At 23.6% G+C, this 16,274-nt stretch overlaps 6 protein-coding genes across 7 annotated transcripts; 4 read left to right on the top strand and 2 right to left on the bottom strand.

Moving 5' to 3' along the window:
- Positions 1-328: 328 nt before the first annotated feature.
- On the bottom strand, positions 329-2,049 carry LOC122860193 (transcription factor IIIA-like). 2 transcript variants are annotated; one of them, XM_044163889.1, is made up of 5 exons: positions 1,855-2,049; positions 1,512-1,775; positions 1,323-1,426; positions 910-1,247; positions 329-836 (listed from the first exon to the last, which is right to left on the bottom strand). In XM_044163889.1, exons 1-5 carry the CDS (start codon positions 2,035-2,037, stop codon positions 376-378), a joined length of 1,350 nt encoding a protein of 449 aa, XP_044019824.1. In that variant the 5' UTR covers positions 2,038-2,049; the 3' UTR covers positions 329-375. The 2 variants fall into 2 exon arrangements, with proteins under 2 accessions (XP_044019824.1, XP_044019825.1); XM_044163890.1 differs by having other exon boundaries at positions 1,864-2,049.
- Positions 2,050-4,359: 2,310 nt separating this feature from the next.
- Positions 4,360-6,218, top strand: LOC122860191 (glycerol-3-phosphate phosphatase). The gene is made up of 5 exons (XM_044163887.1): positions 4,360-4,556; positions 4,784-4,876; positions 4,951-5,199; positions 5,328-5,579; positions 5,693-6,218. Exons 2-5 carry the CDS (start codon positions 4,789-4,791, stop codon positions 6,022-6,024), a joined length of 921 nt encoding a protein of 306 aa, XP_044019822.1. The 5' UTR covers positions 4,360-4,556; positions 4,784-4,788; the 3' UTR covers positions 6,025-6,218.
- LOC122860192 (ras guanine nucleotide exchange factor E) lies at positions 5,220-7,531 on the bottom strand. The gene is made up of 2 exons (XM_044163888.1): positions 7,009-7,531; positions 5,220-6,942 (listed from the first exon to the last, which is right to left on the bottom strand). Exons 1-2 carry the CDS (start codon positions 7,117-7,119, stop codon positions 6,307-6,309), a joined length of 747 nt encoding a protein of 248 aa, XP_044019823.1. The 5' UTR covers positions 7,120-7,531; the 3' UTR covers positions 5,220-6,306.
- A 253-nt stretch (positions 7,532-7,784) lies between these two features.
- Positions 7,785-10,903, top strand: LOC122860190 (protein PFC0760c). The gene is made up of 2 exons (XM_044163886.1): positions 7,785-8,197; positions 8,265-10,903. The coding sequence occupies exons 1-2, from the start codon at positions 7,907-7,909 to the stop codon at positions 10,686-10,688; spliced, it is 2,715 nt and encodes a 904-aa protein (XP_044019821.1). The 5' UTR covers positions 7,785-7,906; the 3' UTR covers positions 10,689-10,903.
- A 129-nt stretch (positions 10,904-11,032) lies between these two features.
- Positions 11,033-14,544, top strand: LOC122847408 (mite allergen Der p 3-like). The gene is made up of 8 exons (XM_044145064.1): positions 11,033-11,039; positions 12,107-12,268; positions 12,332-12,384; positions 12,461-12,748; positions 12,827-12,959; positions 13,657-13,882; positions 14,017-14,266; positions 14,344-14,544. The coding sequence occupies exons 1-8, from the start codon at positions 11,033-11,035 to the stop codon at positions 14,542-14,544; spliced, it is 1,320 nt and encodes a 439-aa protein (XP_044000999.1).
- A 1,037-nt stretch (positions 14,545-15,581) lies between these two features.
- LOC122847402 (chymotrypsin-1-like) lies at positions 15,582-16,110 on the top strand. The gene is made up of 2 exons (XM_044145050.1): positions 15,582-15,767; positions 15,916-16,110. Exons 1-2 carry the CDS (start codon positions 15,582-15,584, stop codon positions 16,108-16,110), a joined length of 381 nt encoding a protein of 126 aa, XP_044000985.1.
- The last annotated feature ends 164 nt before the right edge of the window (positions 16,111-16,274 follow it).

Below are 16,274 nucleotides of genomic sequence, written 5' to 3'. Positions count from 1 at the left end.
AATTATTTATTAAATCAATTAATCAATCAACTCTATTATAATCATTATCGAAAAATTTATTATTTAAATGATACTTTTATGAGGTAGTTTTTAAGATGTTTGTTTTTTTTTTTTTTCTTTCCAAACATAATATTATACTCAATGCAATATATCTGCAAATATTTGTACTGTTTTATATATTTAAAAATAAAAAAGAAACAAAAAACATTATATATATATATTCCTAAAAACAATAAATACAAAAAAAAAAAACCCTAAACTTTGATGGTTATTATCATAATTATTTGATTTATGTTTATTAGGAAAACAAAGCTTAACAATTTATAAAGAAAAAGATGACTATCAAGGTGATATTATATTAAGATGATAATAAATTTATGAAGGTGGTTCAAATAATTTATCTTCAATGCTGATATCAGTCATTCTATCAAGCAATTCTTTTTGAACACCTCGAGGAAGTTCCAATCCAATTAATTTACCAACCACACTTTTTTTAACTCCACCAACATCTCTACGTTTTTTTTTATTATTATTATTATCAGTTGATGTTGTTGCTGTTGATGTTGATGGCCTGTCTGACATGTGGAGACTTGTTATGTGTCGTCTAATTGATGATTTACATGTTACAACAACATTACAATAATCACAAGTATATTTTTTTGGTTCCAAATGTTTGTTAGCCATGTGAACATTTAAATTTCTTCTCTCCTTATAATATTTTGAACAATTATCTATTGGACAAGGATAAACCATATCCTTTTCCTCATGTGATATCATGTGCTTTTTTAAAACACTATTTATTTTAAATACTTTTGTACATTCTGTACAAGGATATCCTGAATTACAAAAAAACAAAAAATTAGATACAATTATAATATATACATAATTATAGTAATTATTAATATTTACTTGGTGCATATGAACAATCTATTTTGTGAACTGTTCTAGCATTCCATGTGTCAAATATTTCACCACACTCTTCATATGGACATTTATATGTTTTTTTAGCATGTGCACAAGCTATATGTTTATTTAAAAAATATAGTGTTTTAAAATGTTTACCACATTTATTACACTCATGATATATTCCATTGTGTGCTGCAATATGTTCATCAAGTTTATATTTTTTTCTAAATCTCATTTCACATATATTACAACATAATTTTCTTGATTCTTTATCATGTACACGAGAATAATGTTTTTTCAAATTTTGAAGACTTTTAAATGTACTTGGACAATCAGTGCATCTTTAAAGAAAAATATTAATTTAATTATAATATTAAATTAATATAAATAAATATTACAAAATTATTTATACTTACACAATGCATTTTTCAAGATTTTCATGTGTTTGTTGATGTCTTTTCAGATGCGATCCTGTCGCATATGCTTTGTCACAATTTTCAAATGTACATTGAAAAGGTCGCTGTGAAAGTCATCAAGAAAAAAACCATCAATTATAGCTTTTAGCAATTTTAAATAATTAATTTCAATTGTAATCAATGACAAACCTCTCCAGTATGTTGTCGAATATGCCAAACAAGTCTTGATGGTCTTCTAAATGCAGCTTGACAACCATCATAAGTACATTTATGTTTTTTAATTGCATTAATGTCACTTGATACTGATGTACCATCAAAACTACTTGCAATTGTTTCATTGTCATCCATTAAATCTTTTTCATAGTCACTGTGTTTTAGCATTATGTGTCTTTTCAATGATTTTGATTGACCATATGATTTATCACAATCTTCAATGGTACACTTGAATGGTTTCTGTATACATTTAATAATATAATTAATCATTATTTTTTTCATATTGTTGGAAATTTATTATAGAAATATAAATATTTACATGACAAACCTCATTATCATTTTTTTGTTTTTTTGTTGTTGGTTCATTTTTTTTATCATTCAATTTACGTTTTCTATCAGATCTTGTTGTTCTATATGATTTATCAGAATTTGTTTCCATGGATTTATCACTTTTTCCATCTTCAAATGAAGGATCAGGATTTTGACTCTCTGAATGTCCCATATTTTTTAAAAGTTGAATAGATTGTTTATTTATTTACTGGGTTGTTTATTTATTTATTTACTGGGTTGTTATTTATAACTTGACAGATGTTAGTCAACATTAAGAAAATAAAAAGCTGATCTGATAATTATTTGGAAACACGTGGTGCAGACACAGTAACCAAACAAAGAGAGAGTGAGAGAGAAACGATAGAAAAAAAAACAAACAAATTTCGGCCATTTTGTCTGAAAGAGTTGGTAAATTAAAGATCTACAAATAAATCATCTAATTTTTTGATTATACAATTCGAATGTAAAGAAAGATTGTACTAGAAATCGCCTGGATGATTTAGGAAATAATTCTAAACAGTTTAGACTCAAAAAATCCTGGCAAATATATTTTTTCTGCAGAGAAATAAATTAAAATTAATTTTTAGCAATTTTTAGGATTGTCAATGCCATCTGTTAAACAAAATTCACATTTATTAGCCAATCATATGATAGTCTGCCATTTTTGATTATTTAGAAAAAATTATTATTGTTATTTAAAGTCTACAATAAAAACGTGCGTGTCTCGTTGTTAAATGTTAATTTAGAGAGCAATAATTTATTAAATAAAATAGTTGAACAATAAAACTAACAAAATCATGGCAGTTAATAAAAATATTTCAATGAAAAAAGATAAAAAAAATACAAAAGTTGAAACAACTCAATTAAAAAAGAATAAAACTGGTAAGTGTTTGGACATGTTTATTTTTGAGGTTATTATTAATTAAAATAATAAAATAATAATTAATTAATTACAGATGTTAAAAATGATAAAGTATTAAAAAAAATATCAAATAAAGTTATTGATAAAAAAAAGAGTAAAAAAATTAATATTGTTAATGAATCATTGATTGAAAATTCATCAGATTCTGTTGATGAACAAATACCAATAGACACTAAAATTGATGTCAAAGAAGAAATTAATTTTGAAGGAACAAATATAGATTATGTGTTTTGTCAAAGTGATAAAAAATTTTTATTATTAAACACATTTATTAAAAAAAATCGTAATAAAAAAATTGTTATTTTTTTGAGCTCTGATAAGTCTATTGAGTATCATCAAGAATTATTTTTTCATCTTGAAATTACTACAACAAGTATACTCGTAAGTATTTATTAAAACCTTCGGTATTAATTATACAAAAATTTAATGTCTTAATTATTTTTTTCAATTAAATTTAGGAAACACATAATGAGTCAAAACGTAAATATATTCTTTCAAGATATTGCAAATCATCATCAGGAGTTCTTTTATGTACACATGTTTCTATCAAAGATCTTGAATTGCCAATTGTTGATTTAACAATTCAATTTGATCCTCCAAATAATCCAGTGGTAAATACTACTTTTTTATTATTATTTTTAACTCGATTAAACAAGCTTTAACAATTTTTCAATTTTCAGGAATATCTTCAACGAATTAAAGTAACAAAAAATAGCCAAGACAAAAATAGTCAAGCTCTATTATTTTTACATGAAAAAGAAAATGAATTTGTTAATTATTTACAAAGCTTAAATGTTCATATGGATGAATTAAAATATTGCAAAAATCACATTGCTGATATTCAACCTCAAGTAATTATTTTTTAATTAAAAAATATCATATTGTTACTTGTAATTTTGTTAATAATAATTATAAATAATTTTATTTTTTTTTGTAGATTGAAAAACTTGTTAAAGAAAATTATATTTTATATACATTGGCAAGAGAAGCATACAAATCATTCATGCGAGTTTATGACTCTAACAGTATGAAAAATATTTTTAATGTTGAACAATTGGACATTGCTGAAGTTGCTAAATCTTATGGATTTATTGTTCCACCTGCATTTGATTTAAAAGTAGGAGCTGATGATATTTTAATACCAGAAAAACGTCTTGGTGGTGGTGGATTTGGTTATTTAAGAAAATTAAATAATCCTGATTCTGTTAAAAGAAATAAAACAATAACTGCTTATCGACAAATTAAAAGAAAAAATAAAAAATCAAATAAGAAATTACAAAATAACAAAATGAATAACAAAAAAATTTTTTAGTTATTTAATTTTATTTGTAATAAATAAAAAATAATAAATAATTTTTAAATTTAATTATTAAAATGTTGAGTATTTTTATTATTTTATAAAGCTAATATTTAATTAATTTTTTTCAGGTAATTTTTTAATCTATACATTATTATTATTAATATCTATTTTTAAAATTATCTTTTTGTTTTTTTTTTATTTTATTTTATCACGATTGTCTTGTTTTTTTTTTTTCATAAAAAAAGAATTAATATTTTTTTCTTTGTTTATCTTTATTTACATAATCTTGTCGACGTGGATATTTCGATTAGAATTCTAACCTGCGCAATTTCTAATATAAAAAAAAAAAAGAAATTAAAAAATATAATTTTGTAACACGTGAAAGAGTTTGCGCAGATATTTATCAACGTTTACAGTGTCAAGTTGGATTTTTAGATATCGAAATTATTGGTCTTTAAAATAACTCAAGGTCAGAAACCTATTTTATATATTAAAATTAAATAATTTATAAATAAACTAAAATTAAACTATAAAAATGTCACTTTTTATCCTAAAAATAAATATATATTTATCATTTTTAATCAACGAAACAAAAATAAAAAAAAAAAACAAAGAAAATCAATCAATCAATTTTTTAATTTTCATCAAACCGCAAATGACAAATGATTTTTCATGCTGATATTATTTTTGTTACAGATAAAATGGCTGGATTAAATTTAAACAGTTTAAAACCCGAAGAATTCAGTAAAATTATCAATTCATTTGATACAATTTTGACAGATTGTGATGGTAAGTTGATAATAATAATAATTTTATCATTAAAATGTTGATTTCTAAACTAATTAATTCATTTATTAATTTAGGAGTACTCTGGTTTCAAAATGATCCAGTAGAAAATGCAGCAAATGTCATGAATGCATTTCTAAATTCTGGAAAAAAAATTTTCTATGTTACAAATAATGGTACAAAAACTCGTGATGAATTGGTTGATAAATGTAAAAAGTTGCATTTTACAGCAACAACTGATAATATTTTATGTACATCATATTTAACAGCAAAATATTTACAAGATATGAACTTTAAAAAAAAAGTATATATCATTGGATCACCAGGTTAGTAAAAAAACAAATTATCAATATTATTATTTATTTATTAATAAAAAACAAGAACGAAAAAAAATTAAAAAAATATATATACAATATTCTTATTTAATATAATTATTGCTTTATTTTATGATAAGCTATTGCCAAAGAATTGGACAAAGTTGGTATTCAACATACTGGAGTAGGACCAGATCCAGTTGTTGGACCATTAAATTGTGAATTAATAAAACCAGATGCAGATATTGGTGCTGTTGTTGTTGGTTTTGATGAACATTTTAGTGTCATTAAAATGCTCAAAGCAGCAACATATTTAAATGATAAAAATGTCAAATTTATTGGCACCAATACTGATGAAAGATTTCCAACATCAAATAAAATGATTATACCAGGTAATTAAAATGTTAATAATAATTATTAATGGAAGATCAAGTAGTCATGATTTGCTCTATTTATTAATATTGAAATATTGCTTTAAAATTGATGATATTTATTGGCTTTCTAGGTACTGGCAGTTTCGTAAGATGTATTGAAACATGCTCAGAAAGAAAAGCAACAATAATGGGTAAACCAGCTCCATATGTATCAAGTTTGTTATCAACACAATATAAAATTGATCCAAAACGTACATTGATGATTGGTGATCGTGCCAATACTGATATTTTACTTGGTAAACGTTGTGGTTTTAAAACACTTATGGTACTAACTGGTGTTAATAGTATTGATGATATTAATACATGGAAAAAATCATCATCAAATGATGATAAAGAATTAATTCCTGATTATTATACATCAACAATTGGTGATCTTTTACCACATATCAGTATTAAAAAATAATTTTCAAAATTTATTTAAAAAAATCTCTAATAACTTTGATCAAATTTAAAACAAATGAAAAAATTTTATATGACTGTATAAATGAAAAATATTTTTACAATTTAAATTGAGAAAAATCTAAAAAAAAATATTAATTATTTTATTTTTTTCTCGTGCACAAATAAATGATAAATAAAAAAAAAATAATTATCAAAGTGAGTTAAAAAATATCAATTGATTTAAATATAATGATAGTATAAAAATTAATAATAATGATAATGTTAAAATTGTTTTTTTAACTAGTCATTCATTGTACATTCCATCAATGAGAAAATCCATTCTACGATAATGACGTTTTTCCCAATATTCTCTACCATTTCTATATAAAAATAATACAAATACAATAAATAATGTACCAACTAAAATTGTTAATACAACTGGAATAACATAACTTATTTTAGATGGCATTCCAATTGGTGGTGTTTTTGTTGGCATACTTGGAAATGGTTTAGCATCAACTTCAACATCATCATCACCAGTTGCTGTTGGTTTTGGTTTAAATGGTTTTTTTGTTGTTGTTTTTATTGTCGTTGTTGATGTTGTTGTTGTTGGTGTTGTTGTTATAGAAGTTTTATCAGTTGTTGTTGCTGTTTCATCAGTTTTATTTTTGCTAGTATTTAAAATTATTTTTGTTAAATTTTTATTATTAATATTTATTGATGAATCAATTGGTAATTGATCTACTCCTTTTCTTGCAACAACACTTGATTTTGTTGTATATTCTACTGTTGAATTTGAAGGTATTTCTTCTGGAGATGATAATTTTGTTTCTATTTTTTTAACGACATTTTTTAAATTGGATTTTGGTAAATCTTGAGGTGATAATTGTATACCTTCTGCTACTGTAATTTTTTTGTTTGGATTGTTTAAAAGAAGCTCCTGGAAATTAAAAAAACAAAATAATAATTGTGATGCTTGAATTATATTTATTTATTATTGTTTTACCTTTGTTGAATTAATAATTGGATCTGATTTTTCCTGATTTTCAACACCACCCACTGAGGTTATGACTAGTAAACTAATTTGCAATAACACAAATTTATTGTAATTAAACATTTTTATTATGTTTTATTATTGTTTAATAAACAAATGCAATTATAAAATGATATGTTGCTTTTTAAAAAATTATAAATTCGAAAAGTTAAACACAACAATATTGTAAATGCGTGGCAAAAAAAAACAAATTAACAATAAAATATCACAAATTTCACAGTTTTTTATTTATTATTTTTTTAAATTTTTTATATGGAGTAAAAATAAAAATTAATTAACGAGTAAAAATTTTCTAAAAATATAAACAAACAAGAGTAATTTCTAAATCATCACATTATATTTTTTTTTTGAACATTATTTACTTTTTTTTTTTTTTGACAGAACGTAAGCAATTTTTTTAATTTTTTTTTTTGCTACTTTTACTTTATTTTTGTTGATTGCAAAATTGATTTGAGCAACCACGTGACTACCATTTGGTTTAATTACAATTTGAACTTGTCGAGAATCGAGTAAATTAATTAATCAATATATCGATTTGTTTTTTATTAATTTTGATTAATTTGATTGGCGGGAAAGTAAAAAAAAAATAGTAAAAAACACTAACAGTTTTTTGTAAATTAATAAAAAATACGAATTTAATTTTTTAATGACAATTAAAAGTTATATTTAATTAATAAAAAACATTTATTAGTGTTTGTTATTTTTATTTATAACCTCCAATTATAATTGAGATTAAAAAAAAATTTAATGGCGTCGTACTTTGTGTTAAAATAACAACAACGCTCTAATAATACTCGTGAAAATATATTAATAATAATTAATGACTTAAAACATTAAATAAAAATTCAAAATGCTTGTTGTATTTATCCAATTTTTTTATTTATTTGGAAAATACATTTACAATAAACACGCAATTGCTAATTATTTTTTAAAATCAAAAAAATTAACCTCCAATTCCGAGGAATCATCAAGTAATAAAACTAATTTTGAATCAATTCAAATGACACCAGATGATTATGAAAATGAGAATATTTATTCATCAAAGAGTAATATTCGTTTTTCACCACCTGCATATATTCAACGTTACACTGCTGTTTGCGATGTCATCTCTGACACAAAATACAATGGAAAAATACAAAAAGTAAATAAAAAAAAAAAAAACAAATCTTTTATTTATTTAAATTTTAAATCTATTAATTTAATTTCAGGTAGTTGATTTTGGTTGTTCAGAGCTTGGTTTTTTAAATTATCTCAAAAATACTCGAGGCATTGAAGAGATTTTGTGTGTTGATGTTGACAGAGACATCCTGGACATGCATAAATATAAAATTCGTCCATTAACTGCTGATTATTTACACTGCCGAAAAACACCATTGAGTATTAAAATTCTTGAAGGAAGTATTACTGATCCTGATGAAGTATTACTCAATACTGATGCTGTAATTTGTATTGAGCTAATTGAACATCTCTATCCAGATACACTTGCAAATTTACCAGCAAATATATTTGGATTTATCAAACCTCAAGTTGCCATAATAACAACACCAAATGCTGAATTTAATGTTTTATTTGGTCGAATGGAAGGTTTTAGACACTGGGATCATAAATTTGAATGGACAAGAAAAGAATTTGAAGATTGGGCAAATAATATTATTAAAAAATATCCAGAATATGAAGTGACATTTGATGGAATTGGTGCTGGTCCATCTGGTAGTGAACATCTTGGTAAATGTTCACAAATGGCAATATTTAATCGTACAAAATTACCAATTTATCAATCACCTGGTATTAAAGATATTTATAAAGTTGTTGCATATGAAAATTATCCAGTATTAGTTGATAATCGTCCAGATGAAGTAAAAATATTTCAAGAAGCAGAATATTATATTCGTCAGTATAGTATTAATACTGATCAAGAAGAAATGTCACTTGAAATACTTGCTAATCGTATTACAGATATTCAAGTAACAATTGAAACACTTAAAGATGTTTTAGAAAATTCTGGAATGACTATTACAAATCATGAAGAAAAAGGATTGTGTGTTGTTTGTCCTGCATTATCAACATTTTCATCTTATCACAGTGAAAATTTGTATGATGATGGTAATAATTTTGATGATAATCATGATGATTGGGGTGATGAACCAGGTCCACCAATCAATTATCAATGGCCTGAAATACATGATCAAGATAATGAAAATTGGGAAATGGATTATGAAGATTATTCATCACAAATTAATAATAGTTTTGATCATGTATCATCACCATCATCAATTTCAATTGCTAATATAAATGCTACTGTTGATGATGATAATAGTTTTGATAATGTATCATCGCCTTCATCAATTTCAATTGCTCGTGATAATGTTGCTGATTTTATTGTTAATGATGATAATAATGGTTATGAATTAAATAATAATTTAAATAACTCTTCACTTGATGTTAATATTGATGGAATTGATTTTCGTTTGGTTCAAACTTTTGATGAATCAAATATACCATCTATGGATTTTTCATTAGAAATTTCATCGTGTCTTGATGGTTCAGCAGACTCAAAACATGTTGAAAATATTCAAGAAAGAGATGAATTACCAGTGTCAAGTACATTAAATAATTATCAAGATGATAAAGAACATGATAATTCTGATATAATATCAAAATCAGCACAACTTGATGAAACAAATGATTCAATTGATTTAAATTTATCTCATGAAATTATTTCTGATGAATTTCGTTGTAGAGATTTAAAAAGTATGTGCAGTATGTACTTAGAATCTTCAAGTTTTAATAATTCACAAATTTGTCCTGATGATTTGACAAATCCAGATTTTGAATGTTCAAAATTATTGAATGATTCAATTACTGCTTCTGATGTTAGTCAGCTTGATGATAATGATATATTAACATCAAGTTGTAATGTACCAAAAGAAACAAGCACACCACATAATAAATCAGATACTTCTGAAAAAGTTGAACGAAATATGTTAGTATCTGAATCAGACATTTCAAATGATTTTTATTCGTGTGATAATTCAACAGATAGTGATGTTGCTTGTCAAACAAGTAAAAAATTATCATCAAGACGTATCTTATTAAGTCAAGAGTCAAGAAAATCTTCAAATAATACAAGTGTGTCAATTGATAGTCTTGATGAATTTATGTTATCCATGAATAGTGTTTTTGATCAGTCAAATGAAAAATATGAAGCTTCAAAATTGAAATTAACTATTGATAAATCTCAAGATTATGAAAAGCCTGTTGACAATGAGAAAGTAAGAATGAGTCCACCAAGTAGTTGGTCATCAGGTATAATTGATTCTGGATATCCAACAAGTTCATCAGCTCAAGATATGACACCTGAAAATGATTTGCCAAGCATTGCTCATGATGCAGAATCATCAAGTGTCGATAATCCTCAATCGTTGATGATTGAAGTAACTGAAAATACTAATGTTGCTAATGATAGTTGTGATTATCAAGGCAACAATATGATTGCTGAACAAGATAATAATGAAACTAAAAATATACAATCATTTAAAAAATTTAAAAAAGATATTCATGATGAAACTGATGGTGATGATGGTAAGAGTCAAGTAGTGATTAAGGGAAATTCATTTGCCAGTGAGATTTAATTTAAAATACTTAATAATAATTACTTAAACAAGCTGCAGTCACAAATAATCAAAAAACAATTTAGGCTTGTATATATTGTACTCTTAATTTGTTATTATTTATTAATAATAATTTATTGTAATTATTATTATTACTTATTTAATTATTATTAATTTTTCTTTAATGACAAAATCAAATCTTCCAAAGATAATTTAAGTTAGTTGAAAAAAAGAAATTATCATTATAATTCTATTTTATTATTAATAATAATTATTGTTGTTTGAGACAATTAATATTCTAGTAAAGCCTCCATCCAATGGATTGCTATTAAAGTTCATATAAAAAAAAAAATATGATTAATTGAATGGCTTGTGTTAACTTTTTTATTTTTTTCAAAGAAATAAATAAACAATGTATTACATTCAAGACTGAATTTATAAATTTTATAATACTCAACATGATATGTAAAAAATTACAATTAAAAATTTAATAAATAAAACTTTTGGAAGAAATAAATAATAATGATTTAATAGCTTTTTTTTTTTTTGTAATTACCTTCTTATTTTAAATTAAAAAATTATGATGCTCGCATCTAGATAAAAAAATTAATAATTTCAAATTTGTCAAGTTAAAAATCATCAAAATAATAATTCTACATAATTTTTATATAAAAAAATTAATCTGCAAATAAAATAAAAAGGTTTAATTTTATATAAAATCAAAATTGTGAACGTAAATCAAATAGAAAAGGTTATTCACACGAGATAAATAATATTAAACATTAAAATTGAATTTAAACCATATCCATCTTAATAATCAAATTTAAAGTATAATAAAAAAAATGTTTCACAATTTTTATTTAAATAGAATTAATTTTTTATCACAATCGAGTATTCAAAATTAAAACAAATATCAAATATAATTTTTTATAAAACCAGGTATCTCGTTAAAATTAAAAAAAAAAAATTGGTAATAAATCATTTTTGTTACTCAATATACTAGATAAAAAAAATAATAATAATAAAAATTATATTCCATTTATTCACTGTAATAAAAAAATACAAAAAAAAAAAACTTATTTGCTTTAATTTTAGGATAAAAATCAAGTTGAGATATGAATTTCATGACAGACTGATATTTATTCTCTTGGAATATCAACAGTTTTTTTTTTAAATTAAAAATGGTTATTTTAAAATTGATTCAATTAATTTTATTGACAATAATAATTAATGGTAAGTTTTTAATTAAAATTACCTTTTTATATTTAATAATTATTATTTATCAACAGTTGTAGATGCACGAGTTTCCAAAATAGTTGGCGGTCACCTCACTTCAATAGGTAATAATTAATTTAAAAAAAAATACTCTATCATTAAATATACTTTTTAATTTTATCAATAAATATTATTAATTTATTATTTATATATATTTTTTCAAGATGAATTTCCATACTTGGCATCACTTCGTTATGCAGGACATAATTTTTGTTCAGGTACAATTATTAGTTCAAAACATGTATTAACTGCTGCACATTGTATGTACAATGAGAGTGATACCGACTTGATTAATCCACGTCATATAACTATTGTTGTTGGTTCAAGTTTTAATATTGTGAATGATATTTTTCCATCATATAAAATATCAAAAATATTTATTCATAAAGATTTTGCTATTATTAACAGTGAATATGTTAATAACGATATTGCAATAATGAGAGTAATTAAATTTTTATATAATTATTTAAATAATAAAATAAATAGATATAGAAAGTAATATTGTTAATTATTTTCAGACAAAAACACCAATAATTTTTAATGATGTTATTAAAATTGTTGAATTGCCAACAATAAATATCGAAACAATACCAGTTGTATTTAATAATTTTATTAAAACTATGTATTTACCTGTTAAATTACCTGGCTGGGGAAGTAGAAGTTGTCAGAAAACAGAAGCAATATTTTTATCAAAAATAGGAACAAATATTATAAGTAACGAAAAATGTGCTGAATATCATAGAAATATTCACATTGGACCAGAAAAAATTTGTACATATCATAACATAAATCATTGTCCATCTTATGTGAGTTTAAATATTTTTATTTTTTTTTTAAATTAAATAAGATGTTTATTAATGTTGAGTATTTATTTTTATAATTAGGGTGATAGTGGGAGTCCATTGATTTACAAGAATCAAATTATTGGAATTTTGTCGATGGGTCATCCTGAATTACCAGATGCACCAGATATTTATACACGTGTTTATTCTTATTTAATATGGATTAGAAAAGTATGTAATCATATTACAATAGATGATTCAACAAAATCTCCAAAAATATATGAAAGAATTTAAATAAATTATTATGATTTTTTTCAATAAATAGTAGAAAACATTTTATTATTATTTTAATTTCAATTTTAAATAAATGATAATTAAGTATACTTGTAAATTATATTATTATATTAAAAAAATAATAAAAAATTAAAAACTGAGTGATTATAAATTACTTGTATATTTATCAGTGATGATTATAAGATGATAAAAATTATATTCAAACTAGATAAAATTAATGTCGAAATAAAAAATAAAAATTAATAAATTTTCTGTTGTAAATCAAGAGTATATTTGTACGTAAATAAATTAATTTTGTTTTTCAAAATTTGAAAAAAATAATAACAATTTAGACACGTTTAGAAAAAAAACAAAAAAATATTTACATAGTGTTGGAATTTTGTTGATAAGAATTGAATAAAAGGGACGAGAATTATCATTTTTTTCGTCAGTAATATCAAAGTTTATTTCCACGCTGATAAAAAATGAATATTTCAATGATAATTTTCATGATCTTCATGGCTATTTCAAGTAAGAATAAAATAGATAATAAAAAATAATTAATTTGTAAATTTTTTGTGTATTTTTTTTATCATCAACAGTTGGACATGGAAAAAAAACGAATAAAATAATTGGTGGAGAAATGGTACTGACTCCAGTTCCATATATTGTTGCACTTCGTGATGAAACAATGGAATACAGATGTGCTGGTGCTATTCTTGATGAATATCATATAATAACAGCAGCTCATTGTCTCTTTTATCCAGATCACAGTCTTAAATCTGTAAATCAAATATTTTTTACTGTTGGAACAAATATCAATATTGTCGCTGATCCACGTGAATTATATCAAAGTCGAAGTGCATTTATTCCCATGAATTATGTGCCAAAAACTATACCTTCTGCAAAATATGACATTGCTATTTTCAAGGTACAAATAAAATTTATATAATAAAAAATTAATCAATTTAATTTTACAGTACATAATTTATTTTTTAATTTTTTATAAAGTTGATGAGACCAATTGAATTTAATGCCAATACTCAACCAGTTGATTTGCCAACTGAAGATGTTACTGAAAATACAAGAGTCATACTTTCTGGATGGGGTAGTGAAGGTTGTACAGCAGTCATGTCATTCTTTTTAAAAAAAATTGAATTAACTGTTACAAATAAAACCTTGTGTGATTTTTATCAATATATGAATTACAATGGTGATTCAGACGGAATGTTTTGTGCTGTTCATCATTTGGGAGCTTGTCCATCGTTTGTAAGTTTTATTTTAATTTATAAATTTAATTACAAGACAATATCTTTTCTAAATAAATATGTTTCTGAATAATAAAGGGTGACAGTGGAGGTCCACTGGTTGATGGAAACACTCTCATCGGTATTGTTTCAAGTGGTATGCCCCAATTTTCGGAAGGACCTTCTTTCAATAGTAAAGTCTACAATCATCTTAGTTGGATTGATCGAGTCAGAAAATTCGCACCTCCAAGACTTGGTTGTGGAGGAGGTGATCCAAATCCTGTATTTCGAATGTACTAATTGCAAAAAAAAACAGAAGAAAATTAAATTAAAAAAACGAAATGAAAATACAATTTACATTTAATAATTTTAATTGTTTATCTCAATTATTTAATTGAATTATTATATATATTAAAAAATAAATGAAAAGCTAAATTTTATTACAATTTTTAAATAAGAAATAATTACTAAAAAATATGCTGAAATTTTTTTTTATTAATTTTAAATTTAACTGCAAATAACAATAAATAATTTTCCATATTTTGCTTTTTTATTTTTCTGTATATTTACGTATACGTGAATAAATTAATTTTATATTTTAAAATTGAAAGAATGATAATAATAATTAAGACACATCATGCGAGAATAAAAAAAAAATTAATATTTACAATGTCAATATTTAAAAATCAACACGTTAAACTATTGTAATGAGAAAAATTGAATAAAAGAGACGAGAATTAATTTTTTTTCGTCAGTAACACTAGTTTCCTAAATAAATTATTTCTACACTGATAAAAAATGAATATTTCAATAATAATTATGATGATCTTCATGGCTATTTCAAGTAAGAATAAAATGTAGAATAAAAAAATAATTAATTTGTAAATTTTTGTGTATTTTTTTATCATTAACAGTTGGACATGGAAAAAAAACAAATAAAATAATTGGTGGAGAAATGGCATTGACTCCAGTTCCATATATAGTTTCACTTCGTGATAGCAATATGGCACATAAATGTGGTGGTGCTATTCTTGATGAATATCATATTATAACAGCAGCTCATTGTGTTTTTTATATTGATAGAAGTCCTAAAGAAATAAATCAAATATTTTTTACAGTTGGTACAAATATTGATATTGTTGTTAATCAAGATGAATTATATCAAAGTTCAAGTGCATTTATTCCCATGAATTTTGAGCCAAAATCTGTACCAAGTGCACAATATGATATTGCTATTTTTAAGGTATTTAATTTTTTTCTCAATACATAATTTGATTCATCAACTGTCTTGTCAAAGTTTTATTATATTAGCTGTTTATTTATTTTTTATAAAGTTGATGAGACCAATTAAATTTAATGCTAATGTTCAACCAGTTGATTTGCCAACTCAAGATGTTATTGAAAATACAAGAGTTGTACTTTCTGGCTGGGGAAGCCAAAGCTGTTCGTTATATTCTTCAATATTTTTAAAAAAAGTTGAATTAACTATTACAACTAAAAGTTTATGTCAATTTTATCAACACGTAAGTTTTAATGATGACTCATCAGGATTATTTTGTACAGCACATCATTTGGGAGCATGCCCGTCATTTGTAAGTATTATATTGTTTCATAAGTTCACATTTAAATTTAGATTGTTCTATTGTATGTTTTTATTTTTTCTTCATTAAGGGGGATAGTGGAGGTCCACTCGTTGATGGAAATACTATAATTGGTATTGTTTCATCTGGATTACCACAATATATTGGATCACCTTCTTTTAATTGTAAAGTTTTTGATTATCTTCGTTGGATTGATCAAATTCGAAAATTTACACCTCCAAAAATTGGCTGTGGAGGTGGTCCAAATCCTTTATTCAGACTCTAAATAAAAAAAAAATTAATGAACTAATTTTAAATAAAATATCAATGCTAAAAATGTTATTTATTTTTTATTAAAAAATTCCTGAAAATAAGTAGTATTGGTCAATCGTTGATCAGGCATTTACCATACGAGATAAAGAATAAATATTAATTTTTTTTTTTACATAA

This window comes from Aphidius gifuensis, linkage group LG1 (genome assembly GCF_014905175.1).
Source record: "Aphidius gifuensis isolate YNYX2018 linkage group LG1, ASM1490517v1, whole genome shotgun sequence".
NCBI lineage: Eukaryota > Metazoa > Arthropoda > Insecta > Hymenoptera > Braconidae > Aphidius > Aphidius gifuensis.
This window is presented reverse-complemented; position numbering and strand designations above follow the sequence as displayed.